The sequence below is a fragment of the Uloborus diversus genome, unplaced genomic scaffold (genome assembly GCF_026930045.1).
Source record: "Uloborus diversus isolate 005 unplaced genomic scaffold, Udiv.v.3.1 scaffold_13, whole genome shotgun sequence".
In the NCBI taxonomy this organism is placed as follows: Eukaryota; Metazoa; Arthropoda; class Arachnida; order Araneae; family Uloboridae; genus Uloborus; species Uloborus diversus.
In genome coordinates this window covers 6,716,166-6,742,190 of record NW_026557987.1, presented here as the reverse complement: position 1 = coordinate 6,742,190, position 26,025 = coordinate 6,716,166, and the positions used below count along the sequence as shown (strand labels likewise).

Sequence of the window (26,025 nt, the reverse complement as noted above, 5' to 3'; positions counted from 1 at the left end):
ATACAGTCAACCCTCGTTTATCGCGGTTAATTCATTCCAGACTTTACCGCGATAACTGAATTTCCGCGAAGTAGGATTCTGCATTTATAAACTAGAAATTTTCCTTATTAGAGTACATAAAACTTACTTACGACTATTTAAATAGGTTTCTAAGACAGAGCACTCTAGAGAGACATGAAACAGCACCCTTAGCCATCATTAAATTTGTAGTTTTCAATATATTGCACAAAATAAAACACTAGACTAAAAAGATATCACGTTGTTAATTATTTGAAAATAAACTACACACACACTTGTAATTCTTACACACAAATCTATGAAAATAGCTCAACTTGTTTGATGATGAATTGATCGTATGAGCCCCCGTTTTTCCTCAACATTCATCCTCATCAAAAGGTATTACGTATACAACTCAAAAAGCTAGTAAATTGTTAAACACCATATACACTAGAGATGTATTTATCCCTTAGTAATAATACAGTGATTTATACTTTCCAGTCAGTGCTTAACAGTTAAAATGAAATAGCGATTCCCTTCGGTGAGTTTGTTATACCTCCACTCCCTCAACTAGTGCAACTACAGCCCCTCAAAAGAGCTCACCTTACTTAAAAGACATACTTTGTTATTCTTTTGTAATAAAATGTTTACACGAGCACACAAAAAAGGTTAATTACTATATTTGGAAAAAAATGAAAAAAAGAAACTAGAAAAAACTGCAATGTAGTGAAGCCGCGAAAGTCGAAGCGTGAAGTAGCGAGGGACGACTGTATATACTTTCTTTAAGAATTAAAAACTTCCCAGATTTTTTACAGAAAACAAAAATTGGCTAGACATTTCCAGGATATATCCAGGTTTGCAGGTAGGTAGACAACCTATTTTGACATTTTGTAGCAAGTCACTGCCCCAAGCCAAGGCTAAGGCAGAAGTACATAAAATACACCGCCAGCTCAGTTATTCCATCTGAGGACTGCAGTTTCGTGCTTTTTAGCACTCATCAGCCCGGAATAGGAATCACATGAGCTGGAGGCGAAAAACCTCTTAAGGGAGCCAAGAGAGCCAAACAAACTGGTAGCTAATGCAGAATTAGCAAACCAAAGATTGATGGCAAACCACAAAACACCATGCTTTGCCATCAATCTTTGAGTTGAACCACACCATTGCTGCGGTCGCTCATTTGGTTTGCTAATTCTGCATTAGCTACCAGTTTGTTTGGCTCTCTTGGCTCCCTTAAGAGGTTTTTCGCCTCCAGCTCTATTCCGGGCTGATGAGTGCTAAAAAGCACGAAACTGCAGTCCTCGGATGGAATTACTGAGCTGGTGGTGTATTCTATGTACTATTTTGACATGTTTTTAAAAAAATTTACTTGACTTTAATTTTCTGTTGTTTCTACACATTACCTACACTCTGAATGTTCCCAGATTTTTTTAAACTGCAGGAAAAAAATCACGCAGCGTGAATTTAGATTTAATGAAGCTATTTTTTCGGTTGTTTCATTTCATGAAAAAATGCTTTCCGGATTGAGACAAACAAATATTTACCTCTCCAGAGTCAGCAGTTCGTTAAACTCCATTTTGAGGGCATCCATCCTATTCTTCGTGTCCCTCTGCTTTTGTTCCTGTTGCCTATTGATCTCTTGGAGTCTCGCAGAAAGCTTCAAAGAAAGAACAAAGAACATAAAAATTTTGATTTATAATAATTGAACTATCTTTTTAAAGTTTAGCTTCGACATTAAGTACAAGGTTGTTAATACTTTTTACCTCTACCTAGAGTTTGTTCTAATAAACTTATGGCATTGACAATTGGGAAAGATGTTATATAGTAGACCCTCGTTTTATGCGGGGGGTTACGTTCCACGGAAATGGCGCGTAAATCGAAACATTCTATTGATGACTAACTGTATAAATGGTTCAATGTGTAGTTATATCGACTTTTATGCACAACATGCATAAAGAAAATATAAATTAATTTCGTGTTCTGTTTATAAAGAGGAGCTGACTATGACAGTCTTTTGGCAGCCATTAAGAATTTTTCTCTAATTCTTTGCAGAGCATTAACGCATCCATGATCACTTGCATCATTTCCACGATAGAATCTTCCTTCACTAACAAATCAGAAAGATCATTTCTACTGTCTAGAAATGGCTCAAAATATTCAATGTGAACGTTTCTGGTTGTGCGACACCGATGTCGGTATCCTGGTTGGTTTTGTCCTCCTTTGTCACTCCTAAAAGCTCTTCTTCCGGTGAGTTGTGAACTGTGTGAGTTTAATAACTTTGCTTTTGGAAAGAGCTCTGGAACCCATCGCATAAAATGCCTCCAGTGGCTCAAGCTCGATGATTAGCACGCCAAAATGCAGTTGATTATGTGTAATCTGCAATCTTTAGGAGTTTGGATTTTGAAAGAGGGGAAAATGTTATCTGTTTGCATTATAGCATCCGCGTGAAACCGAAACTCATCTGTGTAAAATAAAATAAAGGTGTCAAATCTTAAACAGCTCATAATCGAAACCACGTAAAATAAACCTACTTAAAACGAGGATCAACTGTATAGACAAAAGGGAAAAAGAAATATGCAATGAGAAACTACCCTCGTTCAAATTTTCTTACCACTCGATAAGAGTTTTTTGCTCCTTTACCAATTACAATTTCGATTGGCAAGCTGCTCCATTTGATAGAAAAGACCTTTCGCGACACTACTGAAAAAATGCCACAGTATGCTTTGACCATGTGGTTAAAGCAAATGGCAGGCACAATGAATAAAGCCTGATAAAATAAATTTTTTTGTTTATAAATTGTTTGTGTTTTTTTTTCTCTCTTTCACATTGCAGTAAGAATTTACACTACCCTATTTTCCCAAGACCATGATTGCTTAGAATCTGCAGATCTTAAAATCGGGCGAAAGAAAAAACTGGCAATAAACAAAGTTGACTTTGATTTCACATACAACTTTAGCAATTAAACTAAAAACCTGAAGAAGAAATCATTTTCAAGCTATAACCAAAATGAATCTAAAAAATAAGGATTTCTCCTTGAAATCCTGATTATCGTAAGCTAGTTACTTTCCGACAAAGAGTAAAGACGAAGGCACTAAGCCTGTAATCAATCCAAACCAGAACTGGATATAAGGGGAGGGTCGGGGGGCTATGACTCCCCCCCAAATCGTCCACAATAGTATACGTCCACCATTGTGTTCAAGCATTTGATGAATAAAATGAACAATAAAATGAACAATTCCAGTAATCTTTTCCATCCCCTTTTTTAAAGTAAATATCTGAAATAGTGCTTCTTTTTATTGCTTATGAAACTAATTAGTGCCTTATAGTGCTACTTTGCCTTATTCCTGTCTGATTTGATGCTTTTTATTGATCCCCCAAGTAGTTTGGGAAATTTTAGAACCAAAACCATTGTAAGTTCATTTGTGAGGAATTCTTCAGCATAACTTCCACTAAAATGGTGGTCCAAATGGTAAGTGCAAATGGAAACCTGTCTGGTTGTTCATTTTAAATAGTCTGATTCGCCTAAAAGGAAAATTCCGGATACGTCAAATAAATTACCCTACAGGCAAAGAAGCAGTCTCTATTAGTCGGTGCTGCTGTAAATTGAGGTTCAACACTTTAACACTGAGAAAAAAAAAAGACTGATAATCTGCGGCAGCTTATAACCCACACTTCATTATTTTTACAATTTTTCAAGATATTACACAGATTATGAACAGGAAACTACAGTAATATAATTCAGTAATGGTATTTTCTTCATAGTCTATATGAGATGGACACCAATTTTCAATTATTTATGTCTATTAGAAGAAGCTCTGTACAAAGCATACAAAATTACATAACTTTAGCTCATTCGTTTTTGTCTGAAGTTTTAAACAAACTACAGTTATTTTTATTATTAATAGGGATTCTCAACACATGAGAATTTGCAGAGCTATCTATCGTACAATTACAAAGAATAGACATTTTAAGAGTTTCTAACTCAAGCTCAATGAGCTCAGTGGCAGACCATGATAAATGAAAAACAAGCAGGGATGTAAGATTTTTGGAAGTGGAAAAACATTTTCCCCCCTCTTTTTTTTTTCTTTTCTTTTCACTTCTTCTTATTTTTTTTTTTTTTTTTTGAAAAATAGAAAAATTAATTTTTTGACAAACAAAAGTGGGGCTTCCTTTTAGAGATATTACTTCTTAAATCATTTTAAAATGTGTATAATTCATTTTTTTTTGATAGTTCATGCTTTAAAAAAACTTTGTAGATACTCCCCCCTACTCCCAGTAGAAATTAGAATTTTAAATTTACAATTTAAAGTTTATTTTTACAAAATGAATTTTTACTTCTGCATCCTGTGAAGCCAACTGCTTTTCTTTAATCTCTGCATCTTTCAACGTAGCATTGAGTTTCACCTCCAACTTTTGGCACTCTTGTAGCTGGAACAATAAAATTTTTAATCACTCACTCATTATTCAATAAAAAGATAGATCGAAAATGAAATAGAAAACAGCTCCAATAGATGAACTAAAATAACAAGAATAGGGACTTTGCATTTCTCTAAAAATTTAATACATTCAATACAATTTTAAAAGTATATTTGATACTGTGAAGCATAGCCTTCAATTTTACACTAATACCTCAAAAACAAAAATCTGAAATTGTGTTTTTATAGTCTACAGTCAAAACAATAATCAGTTCCATTTTGAATAAATTTAAATTTTAATAGTATAAGTTGTGTATAGTGCCATGCTAAGGGTAAACGTCGTATCTGCAGGCGAGTTAAAATTGAGAAATTACAGTTTAAATTTTTGCGCCTCCATGTATTTGATTCAGATGCAACTTTTTCAAATAAGAGAAAAAAAATATATTTGCATTTAGGTAAAATATGTAACAACGAACCACCTGGTGGACCATAACTCAATTTTGATAAAAACTACAGATATGACTTTTGTGCTTAGCACAGCAGTATAGAAAATATTCTGAAAACATGGTGGCAAATATAATAACATGTTTTCTTCTTCAGAACAAGAAAAATAACTTATTCTCATAACCGTGAAACATGTGCATGCTGTTTTATGGTTCCTTTGTGTTAACCAACGTTAGATTGGCCAATGTATTCAGTCAACACAAAACTAATTATTTTACTTTTAAAAATATTATCTTTTAAGAAAAGAAGACATACTTCATATTACAGCACTGACATAATAAATATCTTGATATTTTTAAAAACAGCCATGAGATGATACAATTGAAAAAAAAAAATTGGAAAATAAAGGCAAAATTCAAATTTAAAAATCGTTCCTGAAGCAAAGTTAGCCAAAAGTAAATAAATAAATAAATACATGATAAATTATAAAATTTATATTACAGTATAAGACCATTATAACACCGACCTGTATAACGCAATTCTCTATAAACCGCACAACTTTTGAGAAGTAAAGAATAGATTTTGAAGTTTAAAAAATCCCTCTGTTTTGCTTTGCAAAAATAAAAATGGTTAGGCCAATTAAATTTTGAAAGTTTTTCATCTTTCCATCTTATTTCAAAGATTTAAAAATAAAAATTAGTACTCATAGTAAACAGAAAATACGAGATGGCTCTTAAAAATACAGCTGTTATGAAAATCATGAAGCTAGCAGAAGTGCAGGATTTTGATTGTGGAACATATTTATTTGTGAATAACTCATTGTAATATTGGTGCTTTAATACTCATTGCAGATAAAACTCATTCTGAAGTGCTAATCTATAGATATATTCTGAATGTTAGTTTCAAAATTTGTGAAATGATCTATATAATGCAAAAACCTGTATAACGCCTGTATAACGCAAAAGTTCTGGTCCCAAGGTGTGCGATATAATGGTCTTCTACTGTATTCAGAAAGTCTCAAAAATTACATGCCTGATGTACCCATCTCATGTAAAAATTCAAATTGGCCATTCCTTTACCTGTGTTATATCCCTCGATAGGGAGGTGAATAATTAATCAAAAAATTATTTAAAAATAAATAAGTAATTTATTGAAGAATCACTCATGTTCATGCCCCTTTATGCACTCAAATCGACAAACAATATTACATTTATTTCAGCATAGGTCGATTATTAAAATTAAATATTATTTAGGTAAAGTAGATTTGTGAATTATTATGAGGAAATATTAATCATGCTTTCATTTAAATAATTTTCCTTTTAATGCTGTACACTCAACACTCTTTAGAGAATGACCTCCTGTGAGTGAGACTTTTCTCTTACAGCAAAAGTTGTATGAAGTCCCATTTGATATTAAACAGAACAATCAAACTGAACTGTTAATTCTCTAATATAACGTTCCAAACTAAATTTCACCATTTTTGTAATTCTCGAAATATTTACTGCAGCTTAGTCAACTTATTGGAGTGTCATTTAAAAGAATATGCAGCGTAATGTAAAAAAATTTTTAATGTGCAAAATCATTACACTTTGTCCTTTTGATCCCAGATAATGGATTTATTGTCTCCCGAGAAGCGAAATATAACGAGGGGCTCATGTGTTTTGTTCTCTTTTTCAGATGAGTTTATATCCTCATGTCACAGATACAAATCAAAGAGATTGTCTTACAGACATTTCTAAGTGCAAGTTTCATGCTTCATTTACCGTAAAATTTTAAAAGTACCCCCCCCCCCCATTTTCAAAACAAAACTTGTTGATTTCAGAAGGGGGGGGGGGGTTATAATCGAGATTTTTCGGAAAAATTAGCCAAAATAATTGTTTTTAGTAGTATTATTTTTAGAGTACAGAAAAGAAATAATAAGTAAGTAAGAGTTAATATTAATGAAGAGAGAGAAATTAATTAATAAAAACCTGTCATAATTTTCTAGTAGTAATAAAGTGCATGAGGGGGCCATTTTTTTTTCGAAAGAAAGGATTTTGCGCATTAAGTTGGCAAAACCCCTATAATTTATCGCTTGAAAATTCATTATATACTGAATGTAATAAGGTTACAGTAAAAGAAGCAAAATCTTAATGTTGTTTCAGAATAGAAGCAAAAATCGCAATCACGGCCGCAAATTCGTTATGAAGATCGTAATTTCGAAAACTGAGCTTTACAAAGTTCACGAACACAAATACAGACATCTCTCACTCGATTTAGTAAAATTTAAATTTCTGATGATCCTAAACTCGTTCAATTACATTATTTCTCCTTTTAATATGGTTATTTTTAAGTTTTGCGCTACTTTTTAAGCAACACGTTTCCAAAATGGAGTCACGTTTTCAAAATGGCGCCGTGTTGAAGATCGTTCAGTTTCACTAGTCAGAACAAAAATGTTCCTTCCAAAATGAATTAAAAGCAGTACAATCGTATAAATTTCTTTTGTAATACATATGAACAAAAAAAAAAGGCGCCCTTGCATCAAAAGGAGTCTAGACATTTTGGAAGAATAAACCGAGGAGACCATTTTTTTTTCTTTTTTTTCAAACCATTGTGTTTTCTTTCTTTCTTTTTTTTAGAAAAGCAAAACTGCACATGAAGGGGGAAACTAAACCTTTGTAAATGCCTTCCAAATAAAGCAGAAAATGTTATCCTTCTTTTTTTGGAGGGAGTGGCAAATGAAGATGATCGGAAAATTTTCAGGTGAAGGGAAGGGGGGTATATTCAGGATTTTAAAGTGAATTCACTTTCCACAAAAAGGGGGGGGGGGCTATGATCGATAGGGGGGTTACTTTCGGGATTTTACAGTATGTCATTTTTGTCCGTTTCATTTTCAGGTGCTTACTTTTCTCTGCAGCATCAGCTCTCGTTCCATATCTCTCTGCTTCCATTCGGTAGTGAGAACAGAAAGATACTGCATTTCTTTGTCTTTCAGCTGGAAAAAAGCAAATCAAACTTGACACAAGAGTAACACATTTGCAGTTTTGAGACTAACAAGTACTTTAGAACAAGTAGAAAGAGTAACAAGCACAGGGTTCGTACTCTATTTGGATGAAAAAATTCCATGACTTTTCCAAGACTTTTTCATGACCTCATTACACAAAGAGAATAGCACTATTTAATCTCAAACTTGCTAATTTTTGGAAATGAGCATTATCAAAACGTTTACATGGAATGCCACAGTCTCATTGAAGCACTTACTCATAATGAAAAAAAAGTAAGTGTACACTTAAAAAACTAAACTATTCTTATTTGTCTTCATCATAAATTTAAGTAAAGTTAAAATGCAGTGGAACAAATATGGTGATGCTTAAATGTCTGATATTTTTTTTATAAACAGGCAGAATGATATTGAATGGGGCAAAGGTTGAATGAGTCATCACTAAGTTTTAATAAATTTGCTTCTAAAGTTGCCTTTTAGTGTCAACAGTGCATTTAATCATCCACATGACAGTATTTTGGTTCTTTAAAGTAAAACCACATAGTTTTGTTTTTTATGTTTCTAAACCACATCTTTATTGAAAAAACCATTCAGCTATGAATCAATCTTTTGTTTCAAAAGTATACTTGTTTTGTTTACTTCTTTGCACATTTTCAAATGCATATAAATTATTAGGTTCAGAAATTCCAGAACATGTTTGATTAATGACATTGAACGTAGCAGTGGGTGGCATGGATTAGTTTTGCAGCCGGTATGTCGGACACTACTGTTTTAGAGAATTATAATTCCTCTTTTTCTGTATTCTATCGCCTGACTAAATATCTTTATTTTCTCAAACCTTCAACAAATTAAGATAAACTCTGATAAATTTAATAATAAAGTTCCTATGAGTGATGGAATCGAACTCGGATGCAATTGAATTGCATTTTTTTTGAATGGGCGGGGCAAAACTAAGAACGTAAATTTTGCTACTACAGAATATGAAACATAAGAAATGCTGAAAATAACAGCAAATTAAAAATAAGTGATGTCCAAGCAGTAAAATCACATTGCATAAAAAGGCAAGCGGCTGCTATAGAAGTGGATGCAATGAGATTTCAAAATTCAGATTTGATTTTGGGATCGTTCAATTTTCCACTTTTAATAGCTTTTATGAGCTATACTGTTAAATCACTCAAGATTTCTAATGCTCCCTCAGTTACTGTTACTTTCTCTTTGTTCAGGACATTTTTCCATGACTTGAAATTAATTTCCATGACTTTCAATGAAAATTTCAATTTTCCATGACTTTTCCAGGTCTGAAATTGGCTTATTTTTTTCCCATGACTTTCCAGGATTTCCATGACCCGTACGAACCCTGCAAGCAACTAAAATTAAAAATTTTAAAACCCCCCGACTGGGTCGCAAATGTAGAATCAAGAAGGAAAATTGAAAATCCTTTTAAAAGCCTTATACTATTAATATCAATGACAAGTATTTTATTTGTCAACAAATAGAAACTGGCAGCAGATAAAAATTTAAAATGATTGCTTTTAATTTCCTTGTCGGCCAACAATGAATTCGGTTGCTAATCACTGAAAAAAAGGCTTAGCCTTACTTAAAATCTGCTTTAAAAAGCGTTATAATTTGAATCCTATACAACATGGAAGTTCCAAACACATTCTATCAGACGCGGAAAATAAAACTCTTTATTTTGGCACCAAATTAAAAAATTTTTAAACATATTTTCACTGCAAAAATTGTGAAACCTTTTAGAGGTCTTTAATTAATATCTTCGCTAATTAGGGTCATCTGAAGACGCAACCTAGCTAAGAACACTCTCGATCAACTCTCCTTTCAAACAAAAAAAAGTTTTTCAAAAACGGTCCATCCGTTTAGGCGCTGGAACGCCACAGACAGATACAAACCAGGGTTGACTGAATTGGACCCAATTGGGTTGGACCCAATGGGTTTTTTTTTGAAAAAACCCATTATTTAGCCCACTTTTGGGTTTTTTAAATTTTTTGAGAAGTTTTTTAAAACATTAATTAATTTAAATACTTTTACAATTAAAACTTCTTTTTTATTTGTTCTTCATCACAGACAATGAACACAAAAAAATGAATTTTGAACTTTAATAGTATTTCTTAACTCTTAACAGCATTAAAAAAATACTTCAAAGATTTCAAATAAATGTATTTAACTTTTTTCTTTAACTGGACAATAAATAACTCAAATTATCTTGACCGAATCCTGTCACGTCTGATTTTCTCAATATTTGTAGATTGTACAGAGGAAATTAATTTAGTTAAAAGGCTTTCATGTGAATTATTTTCTGCTAACCAACGCGTCACAAATCTTGAATAAACACAAGGTATATTTTTTTAGAAATTAACAGATTTTTCAAACGGTCAACAGAAAACAGAACAGGATGTACAGTATTTTCATTATCTTCGAAAAAGTTTAATATTTCTTACTCTGTACACAGAACACAGAAGTAGAAAAACAGGCGACATAAAATTCAAAGAAATGTCTTGATTAAGCTGGAATTCAGTAAAAAGGGATTTAAACTACTTGAGGTTCTACAGTAGTTTTGCATAACAAAATGAAATACAATAAAGTAAAATGCAAAAAAAAATGTAGTAATTAAAAACAAACAATAGATTTTATCACTCGAGAAGTGACTTTGCATAAACTGTTGGTAATAATGAAAATTAAAAAATCTGAAACTTCACCATTTTTGGGTTTTTTCATCTTTTATACTTTTCTTCAGAAAACGCTGAATTTTAACTAGTTTTCCAGCTTTTTTTACCCGAAGACAATTTTTGCACTTTGTCCCTATACTCATGCTACAAGTACCCCACATTTTCCCTAAAAAAGACAAAAAAAACCACATTTATTTTAAAAAACCCAACTTTAGTTGGGTTTTTTTTTGGGTTTTATTTAAAAAAACCCAAAAAACCCTGGGTCCATGGGCTTTTTTAAAAAAACCCGGGTTTTTGCCAACCCTGATACAAACAGAGACACGTCACCCCCTTCCTTTGTGTGTTGGGGGTTAAAAATGGATCTCACTTGGGGAAAAAGTGAAGGGGTTTCCTTGTAACCCTCACTCTAATTTCTAATACACTTTATTCCTTGCACTGTATCACAGCTGCCGAACTCAAAATTAAAAAAATTGCGTCACTGAGAATACCAAGACTAAAATAGGAGAGGGAAATTAATCACCTAAATAGACACCTCTGATATCTAGTTTTAATTTGTATTGCTTTGTATCTTTTCCTATTGAAAAAATATAAAAAAAAAAATAACAGGCCTTAACTAACTTCAATTTATGCTGATTTCAACAGATATATGCAAAACCCTTTTTCCACACAAAAAATAAATAAAAAAATTTGTAAAGAAAAAAAGCTTTAAATGGGAAAAATATAAAATACTGCAAATGAACAATTGAGCAATTAAGAGCTCATTCGCTTAAATTTAGTACAATCCCCATCAAACTACTATAATTTAATAACTTAAATTCAGTTTTAAAAGAAAAATTAACTGCTAAAATAAAAAATAAAATAAGCTGGATTAAGGTGACATACGTTTAAAAAATAATCTCAACTTTCACACTAATTGAAATGTTTACAAGGTGCACAACCATTGAAATCTCAAACACCGAGTGCAATATTTGGCAAGCACGTGCTGTGTGGCAAGTTTACAAAAATGGATTTTTACCAAATGAGTTGCTAATTATGAAAATTCATCTTAATGAATCTATATCTTAAATAAATTCATCTACAGAATTTGACACCTGCTTTTCAAAACAAAATTTTATTTGAAGAGAATAGGATTTTTCAGGGGGAAAAAAACTGATTTCTAGAGTATAAATAAAATAAAGAGCAACTTTGGAAAAAATCTAATATTTAGAAACTGTGAACTATATGCTTCACAGAAACAAACTGGCAAACAAATACTGTTGCTAACATAACTTTTTAGAAATATATATATATATATATATATATATATATATATATATATATATATATATAAAAGCATTATTGTACCGAAAAACTTTTATACTAGCAAGTAAAACTAATTTTAATGCACATGAATAAAATTCAACCCAGATTTAAGAGTTACTGTATTTTCAGGAATAAGCGCCACAGCGAATACAAGAAAAAAAGGAAAAAAAACTGCCAGTACTTTGCATATACCGGGTAAGGCGGATACAGTCTTTTTCTTTCAAGTTAAAAAAATCCAAGTTTAAAAAAACGTTGAAAATGTACCAATAGATGGCACCACATCGTCCTGCTTCCGGCAGGAAGCTCAACATAACGATCAAAGTATAAAAAGTACATCAGTCACGTTAAAAAAAAAGTCAGTTTCAATATTCTTTTCTAACATAAAACGTTTTTAGATGTTCACAATTTTTTTTATTTTGCTTCTGATTTCTATATAATTAACAATGTTACTATTAATAATGATTAACTGATTTCAAATGTCGAAATAAGCAGTAACAACGGCTTTTTAAATCAAATCGGCGAAAAAATATACTTCCAACATAGTTCTATATCTTTCAAGAACCTTATCCGTTATTGTTCGGTATTCGAACGTCGACTATGTCGTTTCTACGTCGATCGATATTTTTGTGCTACTTGGGCCAGAATTTGACATTGGCAAGGCATTGAGGAGAAGGTCCGCATCTCTCGCTCTGGATAACCAACAAATATCTCTTCCCAAGTTAAAAAAATTATATTTACAGTATAGAATACATAGTTTCGTTAATCAAAAATATTTCTTTCATTTGCATTTTATTCTTTACTACTGATTGTGCTTTTAAGTTGTTTAATGTTGGGTTCGGCACTAATGGCCGGTGTGGCGCTTACACCTGAAAATAGGGTACACACTATAAGGCCCAGTGTCACTAACATACCGAAAAATATAAGGAACTAAGTAAATTGTCTAGTGTTATAAGGCACGAAAATTAAATGACGCCTTTGACATAAGTGAGAGTGTAAGACATTACCTGCGCTCTGAAAATTTCTCTCTGCCTCTCCTGCCACAGTTCCAGCTCCAGCGCTGCCTGTAGCCTCTCGTCCTGGGTCAGCCCATTCTGCCTCAAGAGGGGAATTTCAAAGTGGGGGGTGAAATTCTGAGCCTGAAATCCAGAGATACCATTTGCTAACTAAGTCACATAACATTTCAAAATTTTCCTACAGTACTGTATATTTAAATTTGTTATAAAAGGTAGAAGAATTGCACTGAATGAGAGTTGGGACTGAATGGGCTACGGGTAGTTAGTTTTAACCCTATGTGAACCATAAGCTTTGCTGTAGAGTATGGAAAAGGAATAATGTTAAGTTTTCAAAAAAAAAACCAGTAGATTGATCCCACAAAAATGACAATTTTTAAGTCACTTTATATGAGCCAAGTGCAATACATTTTTAAATTCATTTAAGATATTTTCGTTTTTTGCAATTACAACTGCCACAACACATGAACTTTAATCATTTTGATCCAATGTTTAAAAAGTTATTCAAATGAAGTTTCTTATCGTTATATCTGAACCATTAAAGTAGTCATCCATTAAAATAATGAATATATATATATCGTCGCCTCAGAGCAACAGTAAGATATCTTAGTGTTATTTCTGGGATTCGATATCTTACTGTTGCTCTGAGGCGACGGTATATATGTTCTCATTAAAGGGTGTTAAAAGAAAATGAAATCAGTTAAATGAATTGATCAAAACTTGCAGCCATTTCCACTTGACTCGAGAAATCCAAAAGCCGAGTCGACAAAAATATCATTCTGTCTCGAAGCAAAAAAGGCATAAAAATTAAAAAGTATAGCAATGAAAATTATTTTCTTGTTTTGTATTTCATATTTTAATTATTAACGATGAAATGCAACAAAAAATATGTCAGTTTTAGTACAAATAATTTCACTGCGGCCACAAAAACTTTTTTTCTCCATCAAACATGTCATTCCATCATGCAAGGAATTGACCAAAACATTAAAGCTAAAAGTTCCCAAGTTTTCTTCAAATAAATACCATTTTATCACACAAACAGAAACAGGGGCGGATACAGATTGCCATTTTAGGGGGGGGGGGTCACATGGAAGAATGACACCCCTCCCCTGAATGAACCTATGGGTATGAAACATTTCTAAAACAGCTTGGGGGTCAATAAAAAGAACCAAATCAGTCAATAAGGCACTTAGTAAAGCATAAAGTTACTAATTAACTTCATTAAATAATGAAAGGAAGTAATATTTTAAATATTTACTTTTAAAAATAATTAATTGAAAAGATCACTGAACTCGTTTGCATTTTATTCACAAACTATTTGAACACAATGTGGACGGATAATATTGTTGACGGTTTAGTGGGGTGGTCATGACCCCCCATGACCCTCCCCTGGAACTAAACACTCACTTGAGGGAAACACGGAATGTTCGGCTGGTTGGAATGGCGGTCACAGAGAACAGAGGTGGGGCCGAAGTCGATCAATGTCATCGCGGCATAGATTTCACCGATTTCATACCTGAAAGTATAAACTCCACAATTAATATTAAAAATATTTAAGTGCTGAATAAAGAAACAAAAAACCAAATTTGGTCACATTATTCAATACTTTCAGCAAATGTGAATAGAAATCTCAATTTTTACTTTACTTTCATACTCTGTCTTGTCAAATGCAATGCTGTTAGTAATGCAAAATAGGCGGGTATTTATTTTTACAGGGGTGATTGTGAGTTCATCAAAAAATACCTGAAAGTTTCAAAGCGAGAACGGGGGGGGGGGGGGGTAATCACTTAAGTAAATCCCTATTACTTAAGTGCACCTTTGCCATAGTATTAAATAGTTCTGAGTCAAAATATTGTGTGTACGTTTGATTAAATTTTTAATGGGTTACAAAGTTACTTTTGAGCTGGTGTTATACAAATTATCTTGACATTCGTCCATCTTAAGGGATAGGTGTCCATCTTAAGGCTCTTGCAGGTATACTTGATGAGTGTTATATAATTAAAAAAAAATTGCGGAGGTAGGGAGATAAAAGCATAACAAAAAAAAAACATAATTCCGGTATTTTCGGACATGAAAATACCGGAAATACGTCCGAAAATACCGGAAATTCGGTAAAATACCGAAACACAATCACCCGTTTTTAAGAGTGATTGCCAAAAAGGGTGCTGAACAGGATATTTATTTTCCCAAGTACTCTTTCCACAAAATATCCATATCCTCATATGTATAATAGCCGCCGATCGAGTGACACGCAAGTTTCAACACTGAGACTTGCGCCATGACCATTTGATAATGTGTTTTGGTCATGTTTAACATGCAGGGAAAGGCTTTATTGTGACAAGGTTGATCTGGATCCGGTCACTTCATTGTTTTACTGGTGAGACTGAAGAAATGATAAAACGGTCACCATCGAACGCTACCTACTGGAGTGAGGGTTACCATTTCAAGTATCAAACTATCACCAAACATGCAATGGCTTCGTTCAAATGTAGAAGCAATTTTCACCTGTTATACCCAGGGTTGGCCGGATTGGACACAATTGGGTTGGACCCAATGGGTTTTTTTGAAAAAACCCATTTAAAAAAACCCATTATTTAGCCCACTTTTGGGTTTTTTAAAATTTTGTGGAACTTTTTAAAAAAAAATAATTAATTTAATTTTTTTACAATTTAAACTTCTTTTTTATTTCTTCTTCACAATAGGCAATGGACATAAAAAATGAATTTTGAACTTTAATAGTTTTTCGTAACTCTTAAGGGCATTGAAAAATGCTTCAAAGATTTTAAATAAATATATTCAACTTTTTCCTTCAACTGGTCAATAAGGAACTCAAATTATCTTGACTAAGTCCTGTCCCGTCAGATTTTCTCGGTATTTGCAGATTGAACAGAGGAAACTACTCTAGCTAAAAGGCTCTCATGTGGATTATTTTCTGCAAACCAACACGTCACAAAACTCGAATAAACAAGGTATATTTTTTAGAAATTAACAGGTTTTACAAATGGTCGGACAGAAAACGGAATATTATGTACAGTATTTTCATTATCTTACGAAAAAGTTTAATATTTCTTACTCTGTACACAGAAATAGAAAAACAGGCAACATAAAATTCAAAGAAATGTCTTGATTAAGCTGGAATTCAGTAAAAAGGGATTTAAACTACTTGAGGTTCTACAGTAGTTTTGCATAACAAAATGAAATACAATCAAGTAAAATAAAAAAAAAAAATGTCGCAATAAAAAACGAACAAATAAACAATAGATTTTATCACTGAAGAAGTAACTTTGCCTTAACTGCTGGTAATCATGGAAACTAAAAAAATCTGAAACTTTACCATTCTTGAATTTTGTCGTCTTTTATACCCTTCTTCAGAAAACGCTGAATTTTCCAGCTTTTTTTATCAAGACAATTTTTGTGCTTTGTCCATATACTTATGCTACAATATGCTACGAGTACCCCACCTTTCCCGTAAAAAAAGACAAAAAACCCACATTTCTTTTAAAAAACCCAGCTTTAGTTGGGTTTTATTTAAAAAAAACCCTGGGTCCATGGGCTTTTTTAAAAAAACCCCGGGTTTTTGCCAACCCTGGTTATACCTTGACGGGCAATTTTCAAGTTTATGGATGATATGATATTGCATGTATATATTCAATACATTGATAGCAAAAAAAAAAAAGTTAAACCATTTTAACCTCTCTGACAATTTTTTAACTTCATAAACATTGATCAGTTTTCCTCCAACTCCATAGCCATAATAAAACTATTCGCAATTGTAAAACTGAGCAAACTGATCTCTTCTACTCATGCTCAGACTGCACAAAAATCTAGTCTGAAGTTCTCTTGAAATTTTTCCATTGAATGCAAAGAACAACTTCATTCATTTTTTAACGAAAAAAATTATATCAATTTTATTTTATATTGTTTTGAAAAGAAAAAAATGTCCAGATTGATGAGAAGCTATGACACATGTTGAAAATAGATTTGCATGAGGATTTATACCTAGATCTTGATTAGCCTGAGAACAGAACAGGATGCTATACCCTTTTACAGAGGACTTTTAAATGTTCCAACTTCAAAAGATTTACCTCAGTAAACTAAACATTTATGGGATATAATGGCCATGAGATAAGCAGAAGAATGTGCAGGAAAAATAAAAAGGGCGTAAACAAGTCTAAAGTAGCATTGCAAATTAACTTGATGCGCAGAAGAACGAAACATATGCCTGTAAAGTCAGCAGAAGTTTTAAAAAATCAATGGCCAAATATATTAAGTAGCAAAACAAACAAACAAACAAAAAAAAAAAAAAAAAAAAAAAAAAATGCTAATTTTACTTTGAAATAATAATTACTATTAAAATGCCTATCACAAAAGCAAAAATTATTTCATGTTTTACTTGACTGACATCTTTATTTATTCATTTATTTTTTGTAAATTCAATCAGAAAACATGAGGTTAATCAAATGTCAAAAAACTTTTGCATTTTCAAAGTTCTCTCTTTTTTTAAAGTTAAATATAAATATTCAGTCACCGTGGTATCATTTCAGACTCAGAACTCGGGTAAATACTCAAAAAATATTTACCTACTTACTGAGTACTATCCAATCCACATCACTAAATGCGGTTAAGAACTTTTTAAAGGAATAACTTTTTTTTTACAAAATTATTTTGCACTTTTATGCTTCATTATGAAAAAGTCTCCTTTTAAATCTAAATTTAAAGAAATATTTTGAATATGATTTAGTTGACATAATTTCTTTTTTCTTTCAATGTAACTTAAGTTAAAAGTTAACTGTCAAGTCAAAAGATAAAAAAACTTTCCTTAAATTTAGTAATCATGCTTTACAAGATGGTATAATATTTATTCTCAGCAAGTTCAATCAGATTACAACACGTTTAAATCGATTTTGATTTGTTTTTTTTGAATTGATTGCTTTTACATTTTTTACAACTCCTTGAATTTTCCCAATATGATATTTTTAATTAAAATCCTAAAAATAACACAAGTACATTTCAGGCATTAACAAGTTAAAAAAAAATGTTTTGTCACAATGTGAAGATTATACTTTTCACTTCAGAAAAAACCAGAACAGAAAATAAAATGCAAAGTCAGATTCCAAAAATGAAACCTGATAATTAATTAAAAATAAACTGTGATTTTTAAAAATAAAATTAATTTTTTCAATGATTGGAATTTTTTCTTTAGCTTTTTAGCTATTGTTAAAGATACCTTTATACTTAACAACTTATAACTGATAAAATGCTCAGTTGAACATACTGTACTTAAATGTGAATTCATTCAGTGCAAAAGCAGCAGGTGCGCAGTTCTTTATAATGATAACTCTGACATAAACAGCCACTACTTACCATTGTTATCTCTAATTTCTACATAATAATTGTTAGTGGTCCCATTATTTAAGCAACATTTCTGAAAACTAAAATGTTATGACAGATTTACAAACAGGAAGTTACAAGAAGAAATCATTAATAAAAATTAAATGAGAATTTAGATTATTTGTTAACAGAGATTTCTTATTCACAGAAGACAGGAGCTAGAATATTATGCCTTTAAGAATTGAATGTATAAATTTGTGCTGGCAAAATAAGATAATGAAAAGTTTTTTCGCACAAAATTGCAGATTGATTACTGCAAACATGTGTTTCGAGGTTAAAGGAACCCCCTGTTTCAATGCAGCTAAGTGTGAGGTTTAGGATGAAGACAAAGCTGTCATTTTGTAGTATTAAAAACCCCTTGAACCTAATTTCCTTAAAATCCCGAAACCAGGGTTGCCACTCAATTTCGGAAAAAAAAAATTCCCCGTGTTTTCCCTGTACGAAAATGAAACATTACAAACAACCGAACACTGATGTTTGAAAAAGAACATTAATATCTTGATAATTTTACCATAAAAAATAAATAAATAAATAAATAAATAAATAAACAAATGAAAATAAATAAGAATCATTACTTGGACCTAAAAGTGTAAAAGTTAATAGAACAATGAATATTGACGACTCATTTAATACACTCTAAATTAAACTAGCATGAAATTGAAGATACATATTAAATAAAACAATAATTATTTTTATGATCAAAATTATCATATTTAATTTTAAAAAAAGAAACAAAGTTATAATTTTTATTTTACTTTATTTCTGAACTTCATTAATATAATCATTGTTATTATTACTTTTGATTTATTTATTTTTTGGTATTTTATATATTTGAGCATTGATGTTCGCTACATCAGTTTAAAAAAAAAAATTAATTTCCCTGCACTTTCCAGGTTTTTGAGGAAAATTTAAAAATTCCCTGAATTTTCCCTGTTTTTTTTTTAGCTCCCTGTGTTTTCCCTGTTTCTTCTGGTTTCCCTGTGGCGTGGCAACCCTGGAAACATAAGTCTGCAGTAATCTACAATTTTGTGTGGTAAAATGCTATATCATATTTTATTATGCTTTTGTTTCATATGGTAATGTAGCTGATTTTTTATATAAAACAGAATATATTTTAAAGAATTGCACAAGGAAGAGTTTATAAGTTTAGTAAGTGTAACTAATCATTTTATAATAATGTTATTTAAGGAGGCTTATAGATCTTAAATCAAAACTGCAAAGTTAGAGAAAACCCAAAAAAAAAAAAAAAAAAAAAAAAATACAATAGGACCTCCATATATCAAAGTAGCAAATTTCCAGGAAAAAATTCGATATATAGAAATTTTGATTTGTGGAAACAATCTTATTTTATCCTAAAAATCTCCTAAAACATTAAAAAATTAAAGCTAATTTTCATGTACAAAACCCAATTTCTAATTTAAACAATCATCGGATTAAATGAAAGTTAATAATTAAAAAATTACAGAAATTACATTTTTGCGCTTTCATACATCTTCATCCTGCGACAATTTAACTTGATCCGCAACATTAGGGATTTTCGTCTTGACAATGTAATTGAGAGAAAAGTAAAAATCCAATCCACTCAACTTGAATGATTTTTACTGAAGCGAAAAAGACTGGGATAATCAACAGACAAAAGGGATAACTTGAAACTGATTTTACAGTGTTACTGGTTACAACTAAGATTTGAAATAAACTTGAGGGAATTGAAGAACTCCAGAACGGAACAACGACCTATCTACACACCCCTCAACCACAGATTCCTTATGAGTTTCGTAACAACCTTTAGTGAACATAATTTCCAAAACCTTTATTTTTCATGAGACAAACAGTCTAAAGAGGAAAAAAAAAATACGGATGTCTCAAAAAAAAAAAAAAAAAATTAAATTCGATATGTAGAGATTTTTTCGATATATAGAAACAATTTTTCTATGTAATGAACATGGAAATTTGCTGGGATTTCGATATATAGAAAATTTCAATATGTGAAAGTTCAATATAATGGAGATTCAACTGTTTTACAAAATCAAAAGGCGCCACAAAAGTCACTTTTTCTGTTCTGTTTTTCTGATAGCAGAGCATAAGAGAAGCATAACTGAAAGCACACCGATATTTTTAAGAGAATGGGTTGGCCATCTTAGAAGCCAAAAGCATTTATTTATAAGTCTGCTTATTTGAAGACGTTATAAAATATCGACACTAGAAACATGTTTGCTTGGAAGAAAAGTTCTGCAACAGTTGCACATAGTGAAGACCGGAAATGTAACATGAAACCAGGGGTGCAAGTTAAATTTTCTGAAAATAATGTGAAGTTTTCGGAAGCTGGACCCCCTCCCTTCTCCTCCATAAACACTCTTCAAATATGCATACAAAAATTATTTGCAAAAAAAACATTGTAAAAGTGTTTTTTTTTTGTTTTTTTTTTTGACAAAATTTTTCAGTTTTAGAATGTTGCCAGAACAAAATTTTTGGAAACCCAAAATTTTCGGAAACTTCAGATCACAACCCCCCTTGCATGAAACCATTGGGATGGTATTTACAGGTCTTGCAATGTTAATGTCAATTATTAAAATACATTTCCCACTTAAAAACATATATGTAGTCTGCTAGTTTAGAAATACATAAAAGAAACGCATTTACCCTTCGGGTGATGTGACGACTACCTTGCAGGAGCACATCCGGCACATACCTTGCTTTTTTTCCACCTGTTGGACAGAATTTGTGCAATGAGTTCCAAAAGGCAGAATGAACAACACAAGATAAAAAAGGGAATTGCCTACTTCTTGTAAAATAACCCTCCAAACAAAACATTAAACGTGTGGAATAAAATCAAAAATGCATGCAATAAAAATGGAGACACGCCGAAATTATTACCCAAATAGTGTAGAACGTCAAAAAAACCCCAACATATTCCCATTGAGTTTTAATAACTTGTTCGACAATTGCTAATACATTTCGTGAGTAATTTCATACAATAGGGGTCAGAATGGGGATTTCGAAAAATTTAGGGTACGATTTTGAGAAAAATTAACACTTGTGTTAACTTCTGGTTAGAATTGCAGTCCCCCTCCCTCTTGATGAAAAAAAGTTTTTTTTCCTTTATGTAAAATCAGGAGCTATCTCTAAGCTTGTTTTATCACAAAATATATGTGTATTGCTAATAGTTTTTTCCCGGTTTCCAGAGTTTTGCACTGAATTTCCTCTTTACACCAGATGAAAAAGAAGATGTCACACATAAAGGTTTGTACAGCTTTGACAAAAAAAGAAAAAAATCTTAGCTTAAAATAAGTCTGAAAACTTTTCTGCCGTATTTTCGAGATTGTACTGTACACACAGTTAGTGCACATTATACAATTTGTGACTAATATTTTCTCTAAAGAGCAGTTCACAAATATTATTATAAGTAATATTTATTTTAATTTCATTTGAGAATCTTAATTTAACTCCACTTTTGAATTAAAGCAACGTTTAAAACTTGACTTAGTTGAATTAAGATTTAACAGAGCCTTAATTTTTTTAAATGGTAAAGAAGGAAAAGTAGGAATAAAAACAAAACTACTAAAAAAAAAACTCTAGCATAAACGACAGCCTACCGTTGTGGACTGTGCTGGAGCATCCAGAACTTGGAACAAATTCACGCGTGCTGTACCCACAGGTTGTTCTTGGCTTCCTTTCTTCCGATGCAAAACTTCTAACAAAAGTGGAGTCCTGTAGAAAAAGAAAGAGAAAAATTAGTCCACACATCACAGCAAAACGTCAAAAAAAAAAAAAAAAGTGAGAGAGAAATAGAGATATTAGTTAACAAAAGTAAAAACAGGAAAATATGGGGCAACGTGAAACGATAAAATGTTTTACTCAGTTTGCAGTGGCATTTTTCTGAAAGTATTTTAATTAGGTTATTATCATACATGTCCTCAATATCATATAGAAAATAGTGACCTCTGAAAATCATGATATATGATGCTACAAACCATTTTCAAAAGTTGATACTGATAATGCAAAATTTCAAGGAAGATAAAAAACGTTTGCTATTATAAAATGAATAAGTCATTGTTATGATTATTTAACGTTAATCGAGACCAACTGATATGCAAATGGGGATGCAAATGTTGCTATTATGTTTAAAAAGATATGTATCTAGGAAAATAAACATTGAAAAATCGACATTTTTTATCCTTAATCCCCCCCCCCCCGAAAAAAACCCTGGAAGTCGTTACATAAAGCTGTTGAAAAAAAAAACCCTAATTTTAATTTCTTTCTCACACATGAATAATTATGCAAATACTACGAATAAATTAAAATACCTATGAGATACTTTTATCTCAAAGTATCATAAATCAATCGTATTAAGCACCCATAATAGTTTCAATGAGCAGTTATACTGCAAGCCTTCAAATCTTTTTACGTGAAAGTTCCATTTACAATTTTTTGAGTCCTATGTTACTCATATATGCATACCAGTGTTGGGCATTAATCAACTATTTTTTCAATTGCCTTGTTATTTGACTAAAAAAGTAATTGCAATTAAACTACTAATCGCACTTTGCAATTAATTTAATTGGATTAATGTATGTTAATCGTTTCTCACAATTAAAACAATTGCAATTAATTTTTTTAAATTGTTTTATGAAACAATTTAAACTAACAATTAACTTTATGTATCAATAGGTACAGCGCAGGGTACAGAGTCCAAAGTATTTTTCCATTTTCGTATTTTCGTTCAGTGCCGATTGCTTGCTCGCCGCATGAACTAGTCTCATCTATGCTAGCTTTTTCCACACGTAAATGTTTGTGTTTTAATTAAGCGTTTTAAGTTTGTGTAAATCATTGTTTTAGTTTAACCCATAACAGGGGAGGTGAGAAATAAGGACATAATAACAGGGGACGTGAGGTCTCAGAGACCGTTCTGTTTTTATTTTATTTTATTTTTTTTTTAAAATCATGTACTAATTAAGATACATTTCTGAAATTTCTCTCAGATGTTATTTTGACATTTATTAATAAAAAAAAAATTAGGAAAAAAATGTTTTTTGAATTTGTAATTGAAATATACATTTTCTGAGGAAATTTCGCTGGAGCCATAAGATTTTTTGAGAAACGTCATATGCTGCACTAAATAATTTATTGCTCGTAATAAAGTTACTGTTGAACATTGATCTTTTATTAGTTGCTAACATGTGTATTTAAATAGATAGTAATATGGTACCCTTCCAGTGTCCATGTCCCAGGTAGACCTATAGCCTGTACAATATATTATACAAAAAAGAATTTTTTTTAAAAAGTTAGTTTTGATTAAAATTCACAAAACAATCGACACACAACAATCGTTAATTGTAGCAAACTACAATTAACAATTAATTAATTGTTTACTGTAGTAAACTACAATTAACAACTAATTAATTGTTAATTGTAATTTTCCACAATTACAATTGATCAATTGTTAATCTTTAATTGATTATGCAATTAAAATTTGCCCAACTCTGAGTCATATACACACACACGTTTCCTTTTTTTCACAGGAACCCTTCCAAAGCCACAGCTGCGAACCAAACATAGGAGCAGTCAAACTCAGGAGGAAAAAAAACATCTCTTCCACCGGAAAGGATTTAATCTTAAGAACACAGCTGGATCAGTTAATCAGGGTGGTGAAGGTGTTCTTGTGTGAGGGTGCATACCAGCATCAGGACTTGGAAATTTAGAATTTTTAGAAGAAATAATGAGTCATGCTGTTCATTTAAATATTTTTAAAAACAATTTTAAACTATTCGCCCAGAATTTGGTAATCGGAAACAACTTTGTTTTTATCAAGATAACGATAAGAAGTACACGTTTGCGTTTGGTGCCTCAAAAATTGTCCTTAAACTTAGAAATATCTCCTCAATCGCCAGATTTAAACTTAATGGAGCATGTTTGGAAATATCTGGCGGCTAGATTACGAAAATACACCATTGAAACTAAAAGCGAAATAGAAACAGTAAGACTCGAAGAGCGGCTGAACACTTACTCAGAAATTGCACAAAAAAGAAAGAAAAAACAATGAAATCTATTCCCAGACGTTTAAAAGCTGTTGTTGATACTGCATGATATTCTACTAAATAATGACTTAGTAAAAAGTTAGATTATTTACTAATTTTTTGAGCTTTTTTCACAGTGTACGAAGACTTTTGTGAGATAAAATTTCCAGCACATTTTGGTTTTTGATTTTTTAAAAATCAAGTTTGAATGTTTTATTAAAATTTTTCATGTAGTTTTGTTAAAAATAGATCATAGATCTTGAAATTAAATACTAGAGACGTACCGAGTACTCGGTAACTACTCGGTACTCGGCCTACTCGGCCAATTTGCCGAGTACTCGGTACTCGGCCAAATTTTGATCAGATACTCGGCCAATACCGAGTAGTTGCAAAAAATTGAATATTGTCCAAGACAGATATTAAAATTTATAAAAAAACGCAATCACATATAATATTCTGCAATCATTTACAATTTAAATTTAAATTTTGAGAGTAATGAAGTTTGTAATGCTTCAAGGGAATAAATCTTTATTTTAATGTCCCCAAAGTTAATAAAACTTATTTATTAAAAATTGTGCAAAAAAGTAAGTATAGAAAATATGGAATTTTTATATTAAAAATCAATTTTTGCTACAAACAAAAATTAGTTATAAGAAATATAAAAATACCTTTGCTTAAAAAATAAAAGGAAATAAAACAACGTTAAAAGCACAGTGCAGACACGTGTTTTGGCATTACAAGTAATTCCTTATTCAATGCACAAAATGCGAGCTCGTTTAAAGGCATCCGACAGAAATCGGATTCTTTTGTCGAATGTCTTTACAGTCTTTAGCTAACATTTTATGCACTGAAAAAGATGTTCCTTGTAACGCAGAAACACGTGTCTGCAGCGTTCCTGCACATTTGTTTTATTTGCTTTTAAAAATTATTTATTTTTGACGGACGATAATAGATTAGTACAATTTGTTTTAATTCCAACTTGATTAATCATACCTTTTTTTATTTATTTTTAATTTTTAATTTAAAAAATAGTTTTTTTGTAAAATTTTTGTCAAATATATATATATATATATATATAAACAATTTTTTTTAAATAATGCATAATTAAATTTCAGCAGGAATTTAGTTTTAAAAACTATTATATGGACATGGAGGTCTATACTACTATTCCAATAAGCTCAAAATTCATCACATGTGTGTCGGGGGTTCTTCTCAAAACATAATTGGTACTTGGTAACTCGGCCGAGTAGTGAAAGGCCGAGTACTCGGTACTCGGCCAAAGTGCTACTCGGTACGTCTCTATTAAATACCTATTCCGAAATATTAATTCTAACCAATGCATGGGGCCTATTTCATTGAAAGTCACAGGTGTACAAACACTTTTGGGAGCCACTGTATGCATACGCATACAACTTGAGACAGGGTTGGCTTTTTGCAGGCAGAAACTAGTTTTTGCCGTGCCAGTGGCAGAAACTGGTTATAACCGGTAAAAACCGGCAGAAACTGGCACAAACTTAAAAGTGTCTTTAATAACTGAAGTAATTTGTAAATGATATTTGTTTAGGTGAACTAAAAAATTAAACATCATTTCATCATTTAAAAAAAGAACATCCAATGCTAGTACCTTTGATTTAGTTCAGAAAGGGAACTTTTCAATTGTCGATGCTCATAGTATTTGGATTAATTTAACAAGGGATAAAAAATCATAGGGAGGTGCTTAGGAAAGAGGAGTTACTGATTGTAATTTTCTCACTTATCTGCTTCCTCTAAATTGTTTGCGATTGAAATTAT

At 31.5% G+C, this 26,025-nt stretch overlaps 1 protein-coding gene across 1 annotated transcript in view; it reads right to left on the bottom strand.

The window, feature by feature from the left end:
* LOC129232650 (centrosomal protein of 120 kDa-like) overlaps positions 1–26,025 on the bottom strand; it is a 74,519-nt gene that overhangs the window by 15,533 nt on the left and 32,961 nt on the right. Inside the window, exons 11-17 of the mRNA XM_054866781.1 lie at positions 21,814–21,928; positions 20,861–20,925; positions 14,237–14,345; positions 12,824–12,955; positions 7,738–7,827; positions 4,330–4,422; positions 1,539–1,651 (exon numbers count right to left, since the gene is read on the bottom strand). Of these exons, the coding sequence (XP_054722756.1) occupies positions 1,539–1,651; positions 4,330–4,422; positions 7,738–7,827; positions 12,824–12,955; positions 14,237–14,345; positions 20,861–20,925; positions 21,814–21,928 (717 nt within the window). The remainder of the gene's footprint in view (positions 1–1,538; positions 1,652–4,329; positions 4,423–7,737; positions 7,828–12,823; positions 12,956–14,236; positions 14,346–20,860; positions 20,926–21,813; positions 21,929–26,025) is intronic.